Source organism: Triturus cristatus, chromosome 2_1, assembly GCF_964204655.1.
Source record: "Triturus cristatus chromosome 2_1, aTriCri1.1, whole genome shotgun sequence".
In the NCBI taxonomy this organism is placed as follows: Eukaryota; Metazoa; Chordata; class Amphibia; order Caudata; family Salamandridae; genus Triturus; species Triturus cristatus.
The window spans coordinates 497046836-497069054 of NC_140581.1; the positions used below are offsets into that span (position 1 = coordinate 497046836).

A 22219-nucleotide genomic window follows, 5' to 3' on the forward strand; every position below is an offset into this window, starting at 1 on the left:
TCAGCAACCGCGCGGACGAACTCGCCCCGCTGAGGACCCCGCCCAGCAGACCCGGCAGCAAGAAAGCCCCATGGTTCACCGACGAACTCAAGAGCTCCAAGAAGAACTGCCGAGCCCTCGAGAAAGTCTGGAGAAAGGAACCTACACCGGACAACAAGACCACCCTCAAACTCGCCACCCGGAAGCACCACCAACTGATCCGCGCCGCCAAGAAAACTGCATTCAAGGACCGGCTGGACAACAACGCACACAACTGCAAGGAACTCTTCCACATCGTGAAAGAGCTCTCCAACCCCAACGCCGGAAACAACGACATCACCCCTTCGCAAGACCTCTGCAACTCCCTCGCCTCCTACTTCCACAACAAGATCGCGGACATACACAACAGCTTCAGCACCCAACCGACGCACGCCACGACCACAGCCAAGCCGCCCACCGCCGCCCTCCGAGCCTGGACTCCGATCAGCACCGAAGACACCGTCCGCATGATGAACTCCGTCCACTCCGGATCTCCGACCGACCCCTGCCCTCACCACGTCTTCAACAAGGCCGACGCTGTCATCGCACCCCACCTGCGGGACATCATCAACACCTCCTTCGACACCGCCACCTTCCCCGAGAGCTGGAAGCACGCCGAACTCAGCGCTCTTCTCAAGAAACCTACAGCAGACCCCACCGAACTCAAGAATTACCGCCCAATCTCGCTCCTCCCGTTTCCTGCCAAAGTCATCGAGAAGACCGTCAACAAACAGCTGGCCGCCTTCCTCGAGACGAACGGATCCCTCGACCCCTCGCAGTCCGGCTTCCGAGCCAACCACAGCACCGAGACCGCCCTCATCGCCGCCACCGACGACATCCGAGCCCTGATGGACAACGGAGAAACAGCGGCCCTCATCCTCCTAGACCTCTCCGCGGCCTTCGACACTGTCTGCCACCGCACCCTAGTGCAACGCCTCAGCAACGTCGGAATCCAGGAGAAGGCACTGGAATGGATCGTCTCCTTCCTCGACGGAAGAACACAGAGAGTCCGCCTACCACCGTACAAGTCAGAAGCCACCGAAGTCATCTGCGGCATCCCTCAAGGATCGTCGCTGAGCCCTACCCTCTTCAACGTCTACATGAGCCCCCTCGCGGCCATCGCACGCCAACACAACCTCAACATAATCTCCTACGCCGACGACACCCAGCTGATCCTCTCCCTGACCAACGACCCCACCGCCGCCAGAGCCAACCTGCACGAAGGGATGAAGGAGGTAGCCGAGTGGATGACGACCAGCCGCCTGAAACTGAACTCAGACAAGACGGAGGTCCTCATCTTGGGCTCCACGCCCACCGCCTGGGACGACTCCTGGTGGCCCCCCGCCCTGGGCACCGCACCCAAACCGACTAACCACGCACGCAACCTGGGCTTCATCCTGGACTCCTCCCTCTCCATGACCAAGCAAGTCAACGCCGTCTCCTCGGCGTGCTTCAACATCCTGCGCATGCTACGGAAGATCTTCTGGTGGATCCCCACGGAGACCAGGAAGACCGTCACCCAGGCCCTCGTCACCAGCCGACTGGACTACGGCAACGCCCTCTACGCCGGAACCACCGCCAAGCTCCAGAAGAGACTTCAGCGGATCCAGAACGCCTCAGCCAGACTCATCCTCGACATCCCACGTAACTGCCACATCTCCGGACACCTGAGAGACCTGCATTGGCTTCCCGTCAACAAAAGAATCACCTTCCGTCTCCTCACCCACGCACACAAAGCCCTACACGATCAAGGCCCGAGCTACCTCAACAACCGAATCAACTTCTACGCTCCCAAACGCCACCTCCGATCAACCAGCCACGCCCTCGCCGCCGTCCCACGCATCCGTAGAGCGACAACAGGAGGAAGGTACTTCTCCTACCTGGCCGCCAAGACCTGGAACTCCCTCCCGACCGACCTGCGCCTGACCCAAGACCACCTCTCCTTCAGGAAGAAGCTCAAGACCTGGCTGTTCGAGCAGTAACGGCACCCCCCCCCCCCCCCCTAAGCGCCTTGAGACCCTACGGGTATGTAGTGCGCTCTATAAATGTCTTTGATTGATTGATTGATTGAATGTGCTATGTTTTATGTGGAGTAGTGAGATGAAATATTGATGTAGTGAATTTCTGTGAATGATTTGAATGTAAAGTACTGTTGGTGAGTGGGAGATGAGTTGTAAAGGAGGTGGTGATGTGTGTTGAAGAGGGGTGTATGTTATGTGTGAGGGAGTTATGAGTGTTTGTGTTAGATTTGGTAGCAGGAAGAAGTAATATGTGTTGTGCAGTGGAGTGTAAGGATTGTTTGGTTGTGTGTTTTTGGTAGTAAAAGGAGGAGGGTATTGTTGGCGGTTGATAAGAGAGGGTTACATATTGGGTAGGTGGTGATGGAAAGGGGTCTGTTAGGAGTACGTAGAGGGTAGAGTTGGGGTTTTATATGAACAAGAAGTGTGCGTTTGTCGGGATTAAGGTTCAGTATAATGTGGGTCTGTGTTGTGTCCCTATCATGAACAGAAGCATGAGTCCACATTGTCAAATGCTTTGGACTCATTCACTCCGGAATCAAATGGAGACTGCAGTGGTGTCAGTCAGTGCGAAGATATTTGCAAGTTAGCTGGCTTTTTTCTAAGCAGGAGTTTGTGATCTTCTCAATACATAGATCCTCTAGAACGATTTCCCATATAGAGCCCATTTAAAGATTCTTGCCCTTCCACCAAGATGCTAGGGTCAGAAAATAAACTAATAAAAGTTCCCCAAAAAGGAGGCAACATGAAATCCTCTTTCTGCCCCTATCTCGTGCTCCTGAAGCATTGTCTAGATGGTCCCACTCAACTTTTCCTAGAGCCAAACAGGTGTGCAGAGGTACTAAATAATTTATCCTCTCACTTATCACTGACAGCTTAATGCCTCTTAACTGATTACTGAATCTCAGTTTAGCAACAACTTGCTCGGACGACCATCAACTACACCCCAGAGGGTTTAGTACACATAAGGTGGCCAGGGTCCCAAATTCAGGCATTGGAAAGCATAGTTTCCCAACAAAGCACTGCTATTTCTATATTTAATGACGGCAGACGTGATTCTAAGCACAACAAAGCATACAATTCAAAGCCCTTCACACAATTCATAGAGCTTTGATTACTACTACTATTATTTGTCTCAGCCCAAGAGCCAAACAAAAGAGCAATAAAAGTTACATATTGTGAAAGGTTCTGGAAAATAAAAAAACGTGAAAACACAATTACAGGATGAAAATTAGAAATACATCTGAACCATTTGGAGCGCTTTGTTGTACAGGACTCAAGTTTCAAGTTTATTTACTTATGATCTTGGAACTCCAAAGAGATCTACATAAACTGAAAGGCCAACAGCATATAAAAACATTTGCACAACATAGTTTCTACAATCATAAGCGAAAGCCGACAGTAAAAAATCTCCAAATACAAAACATTAGATTATTTTATACAATACGAAATAATTAAAATATCCTTTATGCCCTTAATACTGTATAACATCAGGTTAAAACCAAAGTTAATAATTGCTTCCTTCATATAATGAGCGTTAATACAAATTTAAAAAACACTTAAAAAAGGTAAAATTCCTATGACAAAACATTTCATTTGGTGGCTCATCATGAATAGAATCAATTAGTGCAGAGGCCAAAAGAATAGATAATTGTAAACAAATTGGTCTCATCCATTTATGCCAACACAATAATAAAGCGTGGCAAATAAATAGCACACGATTAACGTCCTGGATGGAGTTATTACACAAATTACAAATCAGGGGAAGAACCATACCATTATTTAAAGGGAGCATACCCTGCCTCAATAATAGCCAAAAGCGGCGCACTCCATGCGGCAGGTTCCAGGAAATATAAGCCTGTACTTTATTTATCACACAGGAGTCTATGGCCGGGTGGATACCACTCTTTAGAATGCGAGCTTCCCTATCCCTAGTGAAACTTAATTCCCAAGTGGCCTGTTTCAAAGTGGCCCTTAATTGATATGGAAAGTATTACGTGCTCTAGTCCACCATAGTCTGGAGCATTTGCTAATGTCATAAGAAGTCATTAGGAAAGGATCTAGAAATGTGCCCTTTCAGACCGGCAGCAGGTTAATCGCTACAGGTGACAGGACAGGTCTACCTCACTCTCAGGAAGCTCAGCCGAGAAAGTGTGCCGTCCCACAGTATTGTATTTTATTGTATTGTAATTGCATTTATATAGCGCTCACTACCCCTGACTAGGCATCAAAGCGCTTTTTGGCAAGTAGCATGCTACTCCAGAACCCATAAAGGTTTAGCGTTGAATTAATATAGTGAAATATGAAAGTAATTTGAGTGGTGGGTAGGTTAGTCAGTTATTTGGATTCAGAAGAATAGCGGAGAAATGGAAGAGGGAAAAAGGTTTCCATTTATATAGTGCTTGTTACCCCTGATGGGGTGTTCAAGTGCCATTTTGGCTAGTAGCTTGCTACTCCAGAACCCATACCTGCTCAGCCGAACCACGTCAAAAGGAAGTAGATTCCGATACTACGAGTCTTTGGACTGATGAATCCACAGTGTATGTGCTCCACGAATTGTGGCAATGAGACTACTGAAGCCGCCACAAGCATGAACCCTTTTTTATTTTTGTGTTTATCAGCTTTGCAGATACAACAATAACAATCATACACTTTGCAACAGAATTACAGCAAGGATTCCAAACAGTATGACAGAAAGAGGAGTAAGACACATTCAGGTTTTCTGCGAGATGGATAAACTTGCGTGCCAGGCAGGTGAGTTTCAGGCAGGGGTCCCAATGGCAGGCTCCCAATTGAAGCCTGGTTTGGTTAACAAGCCGGGGAGGGCCTCTCTGTATCATGCCGTATCATCCAACGCCTCACAAGCATCATCACTGGTGCCACAGAACAGGCATGAATAGTATTTCGGATGTTTACTTCCATTTTGGGGTTGGTAGGAATGGCACAATTTTCCCATTGGTTCCATTAGATTGTTTGAACTAGAAGGGCTACATAATTTGCTTAAAATATACTGTTCGGAACAAAAAAAACTCATGTGACAAAACCTTGGCTTTTACCAAAAAGGAGTAATAGCCATAAAAAAAGCGGATTTGTCCACCAACTCAGCTCACCCTACATTTTAAATCCGAACTGGTTCCATTAATATGAGTCTGAGAGCAGTAACGGTGGCTATGAGTCTGTCTAAACTAAGGCACCACGAAGCTGGCTGAGCAGTAAAATCATTCCGTAAAGATATACATACGCACCTGTTATATTTTGTAAGAAAAGCAGGGGAATATTTCTTTGACAGCATAACTGAACAAAGTGAGTTCCCTGTAAATGGAAGAAAGGTAAATTAATTAAACATGTAATCGTAACAAAGACTCATCCTGAAGACCAAATGTTGCCTTTCACACGAAGTCACACTTAGACCCTCTTTCTGCACACTGCCAAAGTCTTTGCTAGCATAAAATATCTTGCATTGACAAAGCCAATTGGATTGTCTGTTGCATAGTGTGTACACAAACAGGTCCAGGCAGCCTTCCATGCATTAGAGACCAGCACATATAGAAGAACCTATGCACACGAATGACACATACACAAGCACCCATGCATTGAGAGTACAACTGTACAGGCACACAAATACCTGCAAACATGAACTGCATAGAAGCAAAGTGGCCCCATGTCAAGTGCAAGAGCCTCAGCCATTCATGGGTTTCCGCCAAAAAAATGTGGCAAGCTAGCTTTTTAAGTCCATTGATATAATAGTAAAACCAGAACTACAGCTTCCGGAATGTAACATTTTGTTTACTAAAAAGGCATAACTGGCTGTAAGTGTCCGACATGACCAGCCAGCTGTGCACATCCAAAAGTACACCATGCACATATGGATGGAAAATAGAGAAAAAAACATGCTTTGATGTTTTTTTAACTTAGCTACTGTAGTAGTTTTGCTGCTTGCAAATTAATAATTATGTTTTTGCATTTCGCAGCATAATAAAAAGAATCAAGTTTACTACATATTTTTTAAATTATTTCACTATGGACTACCAAACCTTTTCATTATATTGGATTACTATACATTTCACAGCAGAAATGTTTTCCCAAGCAGTAATGGGACATTATAGACTTTTGCTATTGTTGATGCTCCAAATAATAATAATAATCCGCATTTGTAAAGCGCAAACAATCACCCGTAAGGGTCTCTAGGCGCTGGGGGCCATCAGGAAGATTAAGCAAACTATTGCCCAGTCACATGGTGCTGGGCTAATCTGCCACCGGCGCCAAGAATCGAACCGTGATCCTCAGATTCCAGCATCAGTTTGCCCTGGCTGCGGCGCCACACCTCTTCCCATCAACTAACTAAGCTTCCTTCAGTTTTTAGTTTATAGATTTATTTAAATGACAAATTAATAATTGCAGCATTAAAGAAAGAAGCTATAAACAGAAGCTAAATTAATTTTGAAATGTAATAATAAAATGTGCATTAAAGAAATGAAGTGGCCACAGCATTAGCAAATTCATAATAACAAGAACCGAATAAACAAGCATTAGTAATGCATCGGTTTCGCTTATATAATGAATAAAGAGTTGTTTTCATCAATCATCGTCCGGGAGATGGAAAGAGCTCCCTGGCAGATAACTCAGATTGGAGAAGATGTGGCGTAGCAGGCAGAGCTGCTGACTCGAAAGCTGGGGTTCCCAGTTCGAGTCTCGACGGCACCTCGCAACATCCTGTGATTCTAAACCAATCACTTAATCTCTCTGGGTGATAAATTGTTATATAAATATGCAGCAAGAGTAAAAGGCAAAACATTATGAAAATATAGCTCTACCAAAGTAAATGTTAACAGTATTTCTGGCGTGGGAAACTGATAAGAGAAGCAGACGAGGAGCAAGCATTGGTAAATGCAGGAAAATATGCTACATCCAATAGAAATGGAGGCAAGGTAAGTGACACACATAGGAACCAATGAGAAGCCAGGAAAGAGAGGAGGCAGGATGCAAGTCCCTTTTAAGTATATATTAAAAACAATAGATTTCTAAAGCACAATGCAAGGGAAACCTAACAAGGATCGCACAACATCTTGCCCTCTCTAGTACAACAGCGGAATTATTAAAAATGCCTCTCTCAAATTAAACAGCAATTTTAATATGTGCAGTGCAAAAATAACTAATGCCTTAATGTCTAAAGTTAAATGATCTAATGGCATAATGCTTACAGTTCTTTCTTAATGTTTTAGACACAGACAGCACACAATTAAATGGCATGTCATATCAGAGGAAGGCAGCACTAAAACGTTACTAGCACAGTACACGGATGCTAAATGCTAATCTCTAAAACCCCAAACGATTTACATTGGGCAGAACATGAGAAGTGCATCTGAATTCAATCGACTGTTCTGCATTATAAACATAGCCACAGAGGTTTAGATCATAACCTTGCCATGTTTAAAAAGCACATCCCCTAAGACGAGGAAGCTACAAAACAGACTGTAGCTGGAGCTGAATTTCAATGCTTTTCTGAAAAGCTAATGAAAACCTATGTGTGTGCCCAACATTTAAACATGCATTTTCATAAAAACTAAACCTATGTTAAATATAATTTTGCAAAATAAATTAATTTCCCACAGTACCATCAGACACTGTAGTGCACAGATACTAAAAAGGCATGCATGCCGCTCCAGCAAATGACTAACTGGAATGATCTTTTTGTTTTATCAACAAATGTCAATGACTTCATTCAATTTCCCTACAGCAACTCCATAAATGTGTGCATGGATATACTTCCTTGTGACCAATCCTACTTGACTTGTACCTACAGTTAATCACTAATATGTGAGCCAAGCATATACGGAGGAGCCAAAGCAAAGCTCCAATATCAAAAGGGCTGAGGTTGGCATGTATGTCCTCCATAGTAATATTACAATGATACCTTTCTAGCAACAACATTGTGTATTCATACAAGGTTATGGTACCTGTCCCAGTCTCCCCATACCGGTCTATAAAACCCTCTCATCCTCTATGCTGAGCATCATGCTTTTGCTGGGGGTATCAATAACATCCCCATTTCTCTGCAATGTCACTCTTTCTGAGATTACATCACTTCTTGGTCCCTCCTTGCTGACGTAATACTGTAGAATTAAAACCCAGAAGTCCAATCGACATTTTTTAATTATATTTTTGAAGAGTCGAAACAATCAAAATGATGATCACTCCAATGATCAACTACCTGATCAGTATGCTCCCACTCCTTCTCACAGATGACTTCCACCGTAAAGCAGATAACCCGATTACTAAATTCTTATGGCGGGGGAAGGAGGCACGTATAAGCCTTAAAAAACTAAGACTGGCGAAAAAACTGGGAGGGGTAAATCTAGCAGACTTTAGAACCTTTCAAACTGCATTCCTAGCAAAACAAGGGGCCCACTGGAATTCCCCTCCCCGCGGTTACACACCGGTATGGCTACAAGTCGAGAGAGCCATCCTAAACAATTTAAACCCAATGGCGCTGTTAACAGCTAATACACATCTTCACTCCTCCAGCTCCATTTTTAAAAACACAAAAATTGCCCTTCTAAAAATAGACAAGAAAATGGAGAACAGCATAAAAGACTCAAAATGGAGTCGCTTTGGGCCAATAGTAGGATTAGATACAGGGGGAAATCCCTAGCCCTCGACACCTGGATAGAGAAAGGTATCTCCCACCCAGCCCAACTAAAGGAAGGGGGATACCCCACCACGTTTGCCGTACTGAAATCTAGACATAACCTAACAGACATCGAATTCTACAACTTCCTGAAAATCAAAACACCCCTATCCAAAGCCAAACTATCTCCTGCCCAACCGTCAATCCCACAATACTTGGCAAAGATCAACAGGCTAGGTCATCAGGTATCACATCTCTATAAACTTCTACGTCCGAACTCCACTTAATGACAAGACAACTAACTATTGGTTAAAACAAGCCATGATCTCACTTAATGAGCAAGAGCTTGCTACACTAAGGTCCTCTCCTTCACGTAATAAAATCACCCCAGTTCTATCACAAACAAAATTCTGGCTACTCCACAAGGCCTTCTGGACCCCGTGCGATTATTTACAGTCGTCCTCAGGGAAGATGAGCTATGCTGGAACTGTAGCAAGGAAAAGGGGGACCTAGCACATCTTATATACTATTGCCCATCGCTCAAATAGTTCTGGGAGAAAATCTTTGGGTTCATAAATAATGTACTGGGCTGCACTCTAACAGCTGAATTCTCCTCCCTCGCCACCGCTTTCATGACCACAGGACTAATATCAGAGCATGACAAAGACCTACTTGACCTGCTTATCACCGCTGCAGTGAAAATGGTCCTGACTAACTGGAAGGACACAGCTAAGACCTCATTCAAAGCCTGGCTCAACAGGGTGACGTACCTCAAAGGCGTGGATAACATTGCCCTGCAGAACTCACCCTGGAGGCCAGCAACTAGAGGGATGTGGGAGTCACTCGACACATACCTAGACTCTTACGAACCCCCTTGTATCCATACCGGCTCCCTCGTCCCACCCCCCTCGGGGGGAGGAGAACGAGCGAGCATGGAATGCTCCCGCCTTGATGGTCTGCCATTTCCGCCACAGGTTAACTAGTGGGGTGTTAGACGACTATAACCCCAATTAGACTCATTGCTATCGAGCCTTTCTCGTGTTCTCTTTTCACCCCTTCCTTTCTTGTCTCTGACTATCACCCTGTGCCTAATTTCTCTGCAAGCGATGTAGAGGGGATCAGCTAAACATATATCTCATGTACCTGTAATCACTGCAATACATACAACATTTGGCTAACCCCGCGACATAAATGCTAATGTATCTGTTAATTAAAAATCAATAAAATACTTTGAAATTAAAAAAAAAAAGTCCTTTCCAAAACCACTACCAAATAAAACAGCGCCCTCTATTAGCACAGTAGAAGTTCTAAACTTCATTCCTAAAGCATGATACTTGCATGCCTTTTTTACTCAACCAATCACAAAGGGAGATATTCCATAACGTGCTCTTTTCTCGTATAAATGGTAGGACTGAAGGCCAGTGCCAATGTATATTAAATCAAACCTAAAAATGAAATTGCCACCATTCACAACCACGTCTTAACTATGCAACACTGTGCTACCACTTTCCTGCCTTCTTTGAAATTTATTTTAGGATTGTTCAATATGTTGCAGGGGATGCTGCCCTGTGTGTCTCACCATCCACAGCCCAAAGAACATTTAGGAACTTCAAAAAGACAGCCAGCAGTGGTGTTTCTGGACAGCACCTGTCAAATATCCCAGTGTTACAGTTCTCTTATGACCACTCCCGGAGCTCTGACTGCCCACAAAACTCAATCCTTGGTAAATGTTTCCACAATATTAGGAGGGCAACCTAATTTCCTAGTTCACATTGTACTTTCCTCGAATTGCATGTATATGTAATCACTTTTGTTTTCAATTACTTTCCATATTTCGTTTTTCAATTAATTTCCCCGACGTTGGTGTCTTTTTCCATAAAGTTCTTTTTATTAAGTATCCAATTACATCACACTTAAAAAACACCCAGCTAACGCGTTGCATCCCTTATAGGGGCTTTATCAGGGCAATTTGATTTATCTTCCTTCTCAGAATTTGTACTTTTCATTCATTCCCCATTTAAATGTCTAGGCTGCTTTCGAGCAGCCTTTCGGTGTTTGTGTCCTAGTCCTATCCGATCGATCCATCCAGTCTTGTAATCTAGCCAGGAACAGGTGGTAGAAAATCTTTTGCAGATTAACTACAAGGCTGATGGGCCGATAATTATATGGGGTTCCTCAAGCTCCCTTTTTAGGTCTCGGGACCATCCGGTCGGCAGACCGGAAGTCCGGAGATTTAATGACTTGGGAGAAGAGGGGCTTGAACCCGCCCCTCTTCTGCCCTGTTCTCCATTGGCTGGCCTCGTAAATGCTGGCCAGCCATTGGAGAAGAGGTCCCGTCACTCCAATCATGCCCCGTCCTTTTCGGATCGGGGGGCGTGTTTTTTGCGAAAAGTCTCAAGGAGGAGACAACAGCAAAACACGCCCCCGAATCCGAAAAGGAGGCTGCCTTTCTCCGAGGCATCTGCTCTGCCTCGGAGAAAGGCGGTGGTGTTCCTGGCGTCCTCTCCCCCTGCTCTTACTCTGTATGCTAAATATTGATTCAGCCGTGAGCTTCTACATCAACATTCTCCGATTCCCCCACAAACTGGCTTAATACATTCTTCTGAGAACACAATTTTCAGAAAATTGATAGGAAATCTTTACGCTCAATTAAATGTATTTTACTGCGAGTCCAAGATCTTGACCATATCATATTCATCTACTCAGATTTGAAAGTACGTTGAAAAAAGCTTCTATATCCATTAATTATAAAGTATAAAGTAAAATCCTCAAGTGACATATTTTAATCCGTCCTCCTAATGAACATCAGCGTTTGTATTTTTAATAACTTTTTAAAAGTAGATTCATGGATAGGATGTTATATGTCAGTACTTAGTTGACTGGTCTATGGATTATCGCGATAAAATAAACTTGACATTATGGAGATCCGATGTAATGACAATTGTTTTGGGGAGATAGTGCGTCAACTACGAGGAACGGGGACTGTTGTTGAATCAAGTAAGCTCTGGCTGCAGGAAAAGGTGAAATAAATGAGTAAGGTTGTTTATTTAGGATATCTATTCTTTCATAACCCTGGAATACAAAAAAACAGGCTCCACGACCTGCGTTCTGCAACTAAGAGACACGAAGCTGATATTTACAAATGAAACAATCCACGTTTCTCAGAAAGTGCTTGTGTAAGCAAGTGGCCAAGAGAAGACACAGCAGAATACCGGCGCGGGCAGGACGCGTCAAACTACAAATACGGCGGCTTCTCCCTGCCTCTCGCTTCAACGAAGGAAACAAGCATTTACAATGCAACGGTCTCGGCATTGTTAAAGTTAGAGCTATTGGCATTGCTCATGACAATGCCGTTTCTTTAAAAACAAAAACATAAACAAAAATAATGTCATGAGCAATGCCAATAGCTCTAACTTTACCAATGCCGAGACCATTGCATTGTAAATGCTTGTTAAAGATGGGGACAATTTCAGTTTTTTCCAGGATTCCTGTACTCGCCAGCCAGCCAGTATGTTAATTGAAAGTGCATTTGTTTGGGGACAAGAGACCAGAGGTTCTGAGCGGCACAAGTCACCAGGAATTATGTCAGGGCGCAGAGCCTTCCTATGGGGCATAGCCTGGATAGCTAAAAGGGTTTCTTGAAGGGTGAAGCTTAGCGGAGCAATCAGAGTGACAATGTCCAGTTCCCCTGCTCTTAGTACTGGAACTTCTGGCCCTACACTGAGGTGATCGCATCGTTTAGATACATGTTTGGCCCACTGTTGGGGTTGAATTGTTGCTTTTATGGCACTTGTGGAATGGGGAAATCCATGTGGAAAAAATGCACCAGAAAGTCTGGAAGTTATTTGTTGTAATCCTATATTATTACTGGATGCCTCCACTCGAGCTAACCAATTAGAATCTACCCAGCTCTGTTTAGTGCTTGATGTTAGCCATTTAGAATTTGTTCGGGCAGCCTGAGTACATGGACTCCCATTACGAAAGCTTCAATGAGTAGGTCCTTTGCCTTGCAGCACTCCTTGTTGTACAATGTGGGAGGCTGCACAGAAGGGAGTTTTGAGGATGACATCAAAATAGTCATAAATACCTGGTAAGGTGCCCATTGCAAGGCAAAGTTTCGACCATTTAATCCATTTCCTGATGTTGTCCAGCATAACGATTGTTTCCAATTTATCGCCCAGGCTTGCAGAAGTTCACTGAAAGGGGCCTCCCAGTGTGAGCCTCAGTGCATTGTGGTCACGGTCTGTTTGTGTGAAAATTTCAAATTCATCTGCCAGATGCCTTTTGATCGAGGCCCAGAAAGACAATCAATTCTGCTTTGAGTAAAACGTATGAGCACACTTTGTGTTGGACGGAAACCTTCCATTACATGTGCGAATGCCATGGTTCAGTGTTAAAGTAAGAAGTTGCGTGGCTACCACTGGCCATGAAGGTGGAGGTTCACTCTCTAATAGGGGTATACCTCGAGATTCATCTTCCGGACCAAAATATGCCATCCAACTGCTCAAAAGTAATGTTAAAATCCCCCACAATTAAGAGTGAGGAACTAACTACTCTGGGGGAAGGTGGTGGGCAAGTTGGTGTACAGTAGGAGATTCCTTGCTATGTGATACTGAATGGTTAGAAACATTGTAGCAATCAACATTGAAGCCATTTCCACCCCTTAGAGACAGGCCCAGGATATCATTGATGTGAATGCCCAGCTTTTTTATAATTAAATCTGGTGTGTTCATGATCCATACAATGAGGCCACCAGAAGGGCGACCAGCTTTAGATCAGGTAGCTTCAATGCTAAAGTTGGAGTACCCTAATCTGAATTCTTTTTCCCCAGCCCATGTTTCCTGTAGAATGATTATATCATGCGAGTTAATGAACGTCTCCCACTCGGAGTACATAATTTTGCCCTTCAGGCCAGCAAAGTTTCATGACCGTAGTAGAAAAGGGTGTTCTAATTCTTTGAGAGCAATGCCAGGCTCAGGGGAGGTACTTGACAGAGATAGCTGACCTTTATCACATCCCCCATCGGCCTACGTGGTAGCCCCAGCTCTGGCTTGTTTTTCACTCCCTCCCCCCCACCTTCTTTTTTTTTTTTTAAATTCTTTTTATTTGCATTTTTAAACAACAGAAAACAACGCAACCCACTGCTGTGTACATATAACATGTTATGGACGAGACAGCCGCCCATCACTCCACCGCCAGTAATACTATAGATATGCTCCCCCACAAAGTGTTCAAACAACATGCGCTTGACCCATCCATCCGCCCACCCCCTCCCGCCGTACTGTCTCATGACCCATCTATGTAATCCAGCGTGCCCTACATGCAATCCGACCCGCATCCGTCTCCCAGCAATATCAGGGCATGTACATGAAAATTACAGTTCTTGAAGCGTGGTCTGCGCCAACCAGTGAGTAAAGGGCTCCCAGATATCCTTTGGCCTGGAACGCATCGGCATCAGCTCCCAATATAGCGCTAGCTGCGACTGGCAATATACTACGCTTCAAACCCAGTCCCTAATATTAGGCGCTGTAGCCACCCCCCAGTGCATCGCAATTTGGCGTTTGGCTAGTAGGATAAGCATCGCTGGCAACTTCCGGTGTTTGGGCTTGACCATAGGCAATATACCTAGCAGTGTAGCCTGCGGGGTGCATGGGATCTGCAGACCAGTGATTGTTCCCACTATGTTCAACACTTTGACCCAGAAAGCCGCCAGCGGGGGACAGTCCCACGCCATATGTATGAAGGTCGCCCCGCCCACGCGACACCGCCAGCAAGCATCGGAATCTCTCAATCCCATGCGGTGGAGCCGGTGAGGGGTACGATATACCATATGAATATATTTAAAATGTATCAGGCGAAGTCGGTAATTGGGGGATAAGACCCCCAGGAGTCTGCAGCATAGATCCCAGTGTTCATCAGAAATGTCGGAACCCAATTCCGCAGACCACAGCTCACGGGCCGCCGGGATCACTACAGGATGGCTAGATTGCATACGTTGGTACAATCTGGATATAAGCTTGCGTCCTGATTCCACCGCCAGCACGTTCTCCAGGGCTGGTAAATCTGGCGGAGGAGCCGGAAACGTGGGAAACAGTTTTTGACCTGTGTGGCGTAACTGGCAGTAAAGTAGTGTGTCTAACAGCGTCGGAGCCTCCTCGCCACACATCTGCTCCAGCGTGATGAAGGAACCCCCCGGGAATAAATCTCCCACTGTGCGAAGGCCGTGCGCCGCAGCCCGCTCGCCAGTGCGCATATTCTGCAGCGGGGACCACATCGGGTTATTTCGCAGCGGCATCGATCCGGCATACAAGAGGTCCAGTCCAGCCCTGCGCCGCAGCCCATCCCAGGCCCATCTAAGTGCGTGCACCGGGTCTATGTCGGCGCATCTCCGCTTGTGCGGCGCATATAGGGCCACTCCCCCCACCTTCTTTTACCTCAATCCTCTTTGCCTATGTATCTATTCAAAACTGTTTTTCCCCGGGTGTTGACACCTGAGCAACATGGCCGATGCCCTGTGGAGTTGCTAGACAACTAATGAGGAGACTGGCCCTGGTTTCCCCCTCGACCATCACCTACCCTGCCGGACATTGGACACAGTTCTTCCCAGTCTCCTTGGTATGGCTCCTTCCTCCCTTCCTCTCCTACAAATTCTCTCAACCTTGTTGTTTGTTTACTTTTCCCTACTACGCTATTGTAACTGATGTAATTTGTAACGCAATGTTCCTCTGTTATAGCGCTCTGATACCTCCGGGTCTAGCCAGCGCCACATAATCCTTTTTGATGTACCTTGTAATGCAACGATCCCCTGGTTAAGCGTTCTGATACCTCCGGGTCTAGACAGCGCTATATGGCCTTCTCAAATCAAATGGACTAAAAACTGGTTTTCCTGATCATTGAGACCTGAGCAACATGGCTGATGACCGGTGGAGCTGCTAGACAGCTAATGAGGAGATTGGCCCTTGGTTTCCCCCTTGACCGTCACCTACCCAGCCGGAAATTGGGCACAGTTCCTCCTCGTCTCCCAGCTATTACTCTCCTTCCTCCCCTCCCTCCTACGAATTCTTGAAAGATTTTTCATGTGTACTGTACCTTACTATGTTCTTGTATCTGATGTAAATTCTAACGCAACAATCCTAAATGTAAAGCACTCTGATACCCTCTTGGGTCAAGTTCGCGCTATATAAAACTTTATAAATAAATAGCTGCGCTAGAATGGGGTCAGTGGGATGCAAGTGGACAAAGGAGTCAGTGCACATAATATGTGAGTCACTGGCAGTAAGAGTACAGGCACGGGAAAGTAAATCATGCTCAAGTAGCATTGTGGTTGTCATAGCTTGGGAGCCCATACCACCACTCCCATAATTTCTACACCCATACGCTTCTTGGGAAATCTCCGCTTGGGCTGTCTCTAGATAGAAGTCCTCATAACCCAAACGTCAATCAGTGCTTTCAGGATCTGAAAGAGGCTGAAACTTGTTTCTGACTGGAACAATAGTTTTGCTCAGTTCCACTACCCTATTTTGATAGAAACCTCCACCTCGTGCTGCTTTTGGTAAGAGCGGGATAAAATGTTCATAAAAGAACTCCAATGGAACAATGCCTATGCCTGTTCCTGCACCCGCCCAGCTAAAGCTAGTGCCACAGTTCATTAATCGTTCAGCAAGGTTTGGATTTTTGCAGCTTACTACAATACAATCTCCGCTTTTAGTTTTAGGTGACGCACCCACCCAAACCAACCCTTCTAACAAATAAAATGTAACTGAACTAATTAATCTTGAAGTCAGTATTTCGAGACAACCAGTGACAAACCTTGTTCTTCAACTAGCTGGTGTTGTCCTCTTGATTGCAGGCTTAGGAGCAGGACACTGGTCAATATGGCCACATAGGGACGACAGTCGGGGGAAAGATATTTTTGCACAAGATTTTAAAAAGTAACTATTTTTTTTCTATAGTATTTAGAAGCTTAAATTAAGGAAGAGGTCAAGGTGATTTTTGCTTTTCTACTCAAATGTAAAAAAATTAGAATATGTTCGAGGCATATTCAGTTCGTTCTACTCCTTAGTACCCTCGCAGCTACACTGACTTGCATTCAAATCACTTTCCTTAAGTGACTTCCCTCCATAGTAAAGGGGTAGAAGATAAATTAATATGGCTCTCAAGGAGTCTCCCTGAAGTTTTAATACAATGGATAGTCAGTACATTCTAGTAATTCTTAAATCTAGTTAGATCACCAAGTCAGTTGCTTTATAGACACAATTAACAATGTATTACATTACACATTGAGCTGTACCAAAAATATGTAAAAGGCAATATCAAGCCAAACACCAATCTAAAACAAAATAACGGAAACATGAAACAACTTTTTAGTACTCTGCATTTGCTCTTAGGAATACTTTGCCACAAATGTGCGAAAAGGTCAAAGTGAAAGGACTTCCACCTAACACAATGCCAATCACTATGGTGTCTCAAGATATAGATCTCTTACTGCAATAGATGGCCAAAGTTACTATAATTTAATTTGTGCACTTTTTAAAATCATGTTGACAGACAAATTGTGTTGTTTTCTAATATAACAGGTACATGAAGCAGAAGGCGAAACATCGTTCTGAAAGAAAATTTGCCCAAAGTCTGCCTTATCGATATGGATTAAGGAAAGCTGCCAGCAACTCAATGGGGCGAAAACTGAAATCCTTGTTTTCCGTAAGTCCCAATCTAATTGGTCTCACACTTGATGGCCTTCTGCAATTGGACTCCCTTCGTTGCCAGTGAAGTCAGCCAGAAACCTGGGCTCAAATTTAATCAGGAAGTTTTTTAGGGTACTCAGATTGCAGCAGTTTTAGCTTGCTGCTTTACCCACCTGCTCTCTCAGAAAAGTATTAAAACACTTTGCCATCTTCCACTCACAAAGATGTGGTACAAGTTCTCCTCACATCTATCCTGATTATGCCAATCCTCTTTATCTGGCGGTTCCAAAATATTTTTTCAGGGGACTTCAATTGGTATAAAATGCAGCAGCCAACCCGATTTTGAACATCTCACGACAATAGATGTCTTCTGAGCTCTGCAGATTTTTCTGACTTCCTGTATTTAAGAGAATCCATTTGAAATCTCTGGTTATTACATACAAAGCCAGAGAGAAATAGGGCCCTCCTTTTTAGCATTCTCTGATTCAACCCTATGTTCCTCCATGGATTCCTCACTGTTCTTTGGCCAATCTGATGGTCAAGCCCAGTTTTGTCATGGCCAGACATAGCGGGAGATCTCAGGTAGCATAGCTCAGGAACAATCTACTGTCTGAATGTTGTGGTACTCCATTGGTTGTTCATTTCCACAAGCACATTTAAACGTGGTTGTTTAATGCATTTTAGGTACTCCTTAGTTATACCTATTCTCAGAAGATCCTTGTTGTACTGCGCTAGGATGTCTGGATTTGATCAACTGTTTGTGCTCTTCAAACATCTCATTCATTCATTACATACACTCTTCCTATCTACTGTGGAGTCAACATGTTTTACGCACATACTGCACACCGACCAGTTTTGTCTGACATGGCTCTGTGCCTCAGTGACTTATGTCTTCTTAATACAGCATACACTGTGAGTGCTTGCCATTTAAGAAAGATGACTGAGTGTCTGGAATGGACAGCCACTAGGCCTTCTAACACTGCTTGTTTCATTCGGTTATACTGCTATGCATGCTAAATTTCTAAAATATATAGCAGCAGGGAGAACATGTATCTTGCCAATACAAACCTAATTAAATGAGCTTAATTTCCACGCATTCGTATGTTCAAAGAATGGATTCCTCTAGGTGAGGACTAACTCTTCAGTACACAACTATCCTGCCTTGCCTTTCATACAGTTAAACAAGTGGTTTAGGAAAAATGTGCTTTGTTCGCCTTTGAGCGCCCCTAGGTGTAAACTGGTGGCCACTCTCAGCTAGACTTAGGAGGCAAGGAAAGAGGTAAAGAAGAGGATGCGGTTCATTTACAAAGGACAAAGTATCAAAGGTTTGCTTTGTGTTGGACTGTGAACCATCCTTTACATGTTCAAGCTTACGTTCACCACGTACCAGCCAGCACTACTGTAGACAGTCACAGAAGTACCTGGAGAACACGGCTTGGAATCAAGAGGAGGAACTTTAGCTGTGGAGGAGATGCGATCTAGTGGGTATTCTGCAGACTTTGGACCTGGGAATCACATGTAATCTAATACCTCCTGAAAAAACACAATCTCGATGTGTCTATAAATGTTAATATGAAATATACAATTGTGTAATTTAATAGTATAACAATATACAGTACTCCACTGCTCATCAGCTAGATTTGCACTACACAAAAACATGCATGCAAGTGAGATGCACGCTGAATTAGGGTTAAAAGTGGATGGTCGGTCCAAATTACAAGTAACCTCACTATGAATTCAAACAGTTATAGGGCCCAAAGGCCAGGAAGGGAGCACACACAATCACTTCTGTCTAACCAAGGCATGTCAGAAGCTTGTTATTCTAAGGGTTATCATGGAGTCTGGCTTAACCATCATACCTTTTACATGAAGGTAGACGAAAGGGCAATTCTGGGAGCCAATGAGCGGATAAAAAAATAAGATCTCGATCTTAAGGTTTCTGAGCATGTTGGCCTGGGGTACTGGAGAATACAGCTGCATTTGCACACCTGAAACCTTCAATAATTTGAAACACTGAATACATTAGGGAATATCTTCTAACAAATAGAATTTTAAGTAACTATGTTTAGCCTAACACAGAAGTAAAAGCACAACTGAAAGCAGGGGACCAAAGACATTTCTAAAAAGGCATCTGAAAAAGAAGGCTGTCATTCAATGCTATGTAAATATCAAGGACCCCCTAAAATTGAGATCTCAATTCCTAGGACAGGGCAAAAATGCAAAAGAGAATATATTCCTAGGCATCGACCAATTTCATTACTATCGACTTAATCATACAGCACAAATGTGTAAAAATTCTCAGTGTGACAAACATGAATTACATTTATATTTAAAATGAATATAAATGTAATTCATGTTTGTCACACTGAGAATGTTTACAAATTTGTACTGTATGATTAAGTCGATAGTAATGAAATTGGTCGTTGCCTAGGAATATATTCTCTTTTGCCATTCAATGCTAACCGGGTAGAAGGCTTCAGCAACGTCACTGGTGGAGTTTTCATGCAAATGAACTCTGCACCACACATTGGCAAATAAAAAGTATGCTCCAATAGTTTCGAGGAAATTAAAAAGCTGAGCAAGGCTACTAAAGGCCGAAAAACTACACTAGCCTTCTGCAATGTCAGAAGCAACCAAGCCGAAGCTGTTCTCTTTATTGACAGTCTTGTTGGGCAGAGGAACCTAGAAGAACAAGACACTACTGATCTACTCCAGGATGGAGAATGGAATTTCTATTGCGCCTCTCTATCACTCTGCAGACATGAGAGGCAGCAATAGCAAGGTAGACATTTTGGCTGGAAACTTTAAGTTTTTATAGAACTGTGTTGGACAAGGTGGATGATGGCTACTCTCGAATGTTTACACTTGATTGGGAATACCTAGGTACCGTCTTCTGAGAGTAGCGTAATGTGCGTCATCCAGAGACTTCGTTATCTCTCTACTGTGTGTCGTGAGCCCTCAACTTAATTTAAAATATACATTATAAGCTGTGCATGCTGCCCGTCAGGTGCAAAAATGAGTAAAGTTAATTGACTCATTGATTCAGGCACTCAAATGTCATAGGAGCAGAGGCAATATTCCATCATAGGAAGAAATATGAACGTAAAGAACAACAAAACGACTCTAGATGGGCAAGGAAGCAGCTGTTCATTCCAAGGACTGTGAAATGCAAACCCCATAAGTGGAAGGCGTTGGCAGTAGGTCAATAGGATATGTCAGCTCTTCTATTATTAATAATGCACTTTCCCTTCAAATTTATTTCAAAGTAATTGTCCCCTTGGCTGACCAGGAGCTCCGAATGGCTAAACCATGGCAACCGAAAAGAATGGCATTTTGTTCAAACAAGAAAAACAAAACAGAATGAGAAGATAAAAAAACGACGAACGTAAAAGACAATAGGGCCACAAACTTCAACTGACTTTTCCATACACACAGAAAAACAAATTACCTCTGGTGTTGAATTCGGCTAAAATGTTCCAAAGGTGATGTATGACTGAGCAAAAACATAATTAATTAAATTCATAACTAAAAACATGAAGTTTCCAGCGGCAGGAGATGAGAAGTGATACTGGAGTGGCTTTGTATGTTTATTAAGCATCACTGACAATCCACATTCTGAAGTTGCCGTGAAGCGCACACTCTGGTGCTATACAAAATTCTATACGAAATGTATACAAACTCATAGAACATCGGCTGTTCAGTGGAAAACTGCAAATACATGCATTTGAATGCAGACTGCATGTTCTAAAACTCTGAAATTAGCCTTTTTTTTTAAATATAGCTCAATTCTTTGCATTTGTTCTTTTTCTTTTATTTAGTCGAATTTTGTCTGGCCTTCCATTTTTAACAGTTTTTTAGTTTCCTGTAACCGAGTGAATGTGCTCGAGTTTCTTTTATGTTAGTTTTTTCCTAGATTACTTGCTTTTTGCCTGATCTTATTTGCCATGCATTATCTCTATATGAAGAGGACACTCTTGAAGAGCAATTTCGGATTAAAATTTCTTGTGATGCAATTATTGTCTTCCTGGACTATTCTCCTTTGAATGGGGTATGCTTGAGATGCCATAGATTACTATACATCTCAATGTTAGTTGCACACTCATTACTACTATAACAAGCATTGGCAAAACCAATAGGTTTTGCCTAGGCGAGATCTGTTGGCATTGTCAATAATTTTTTTGCATTTTGTAACAATGGTTAGTAAACGTAGCTTAACTTTTATATTTCCACAATACTGAGAAACTGATTAAATAGGAGGCGTGCATATCTTTGCAGTGCACCTTCAGTGCCCGTACAGCTAGTTTAAAAACTTTAATTCCTTCTCTAACATTTACTAAAACTCTACCATTTGTATTCTATTCTCATTCTAAACACATGCAATCAGCACAATAAATAAGTCGTCAGCGGGGCATTAAACACATTTCCCCAAAGCGCTTGCCTGTTGTTGGGCTTTGCAGCGCTGAAGAGGAACTAATGTAAGTTAAAGTGGCACATTTTCGCTCTCCTCCATTGTTTTATGGAGCCGGCCAATTATTCCACCATGCGTCTCTGTGATGGACGGGAAAGGGAAGTCTAATTTGTATTCTTTTATTTCCTCTGTTATACATTGAGCACAAAACCCCTATAATTGGAAACATTATAATTTCTTTGTTCACGGGTCGGCAAAGTAATGTCACAAAAGGAACTTCCCTTTGCACGCCTTCCCAATGTGTTTTTCTTGTTTCTCTACTTTCTGTCACCTTGTAAACTCTAGTTTATTGCTTGACTGGTGTGCTGAAGCCTGTGTAGTCTTTGAAATCAGAAGATGCATCTAATTGCAGGGAAATAGAACTAAAATAAAAACAAGCGACAACAGGTGGGAGGGGCAGACA

At 43.5% G+C, this 22219-nt stretch overlaps 1 protein-coding gene across 1 annotated transcript in view; it reads right to left on the minus strand.

Annotated features, from left to right (window-relative positions):
- MCCC2 (methylcrotonyl-CoA carboxylase subunit 2) overlaps positions 1–22219 on the minus strand; it is a 209639-nt gene that overhangs the window by 45915 nt on the left and 141505 nt on the right. The window contains exon 13 of the mRNA XM_085632355.1: positions 5282–5348. Coding sequence (XP_085488481.1) covers positions 5282–5348 — 67 coding nt within the window. The remainder of the gene's footprint in view (positions 1–5281; positions 5349–22219) is intronic.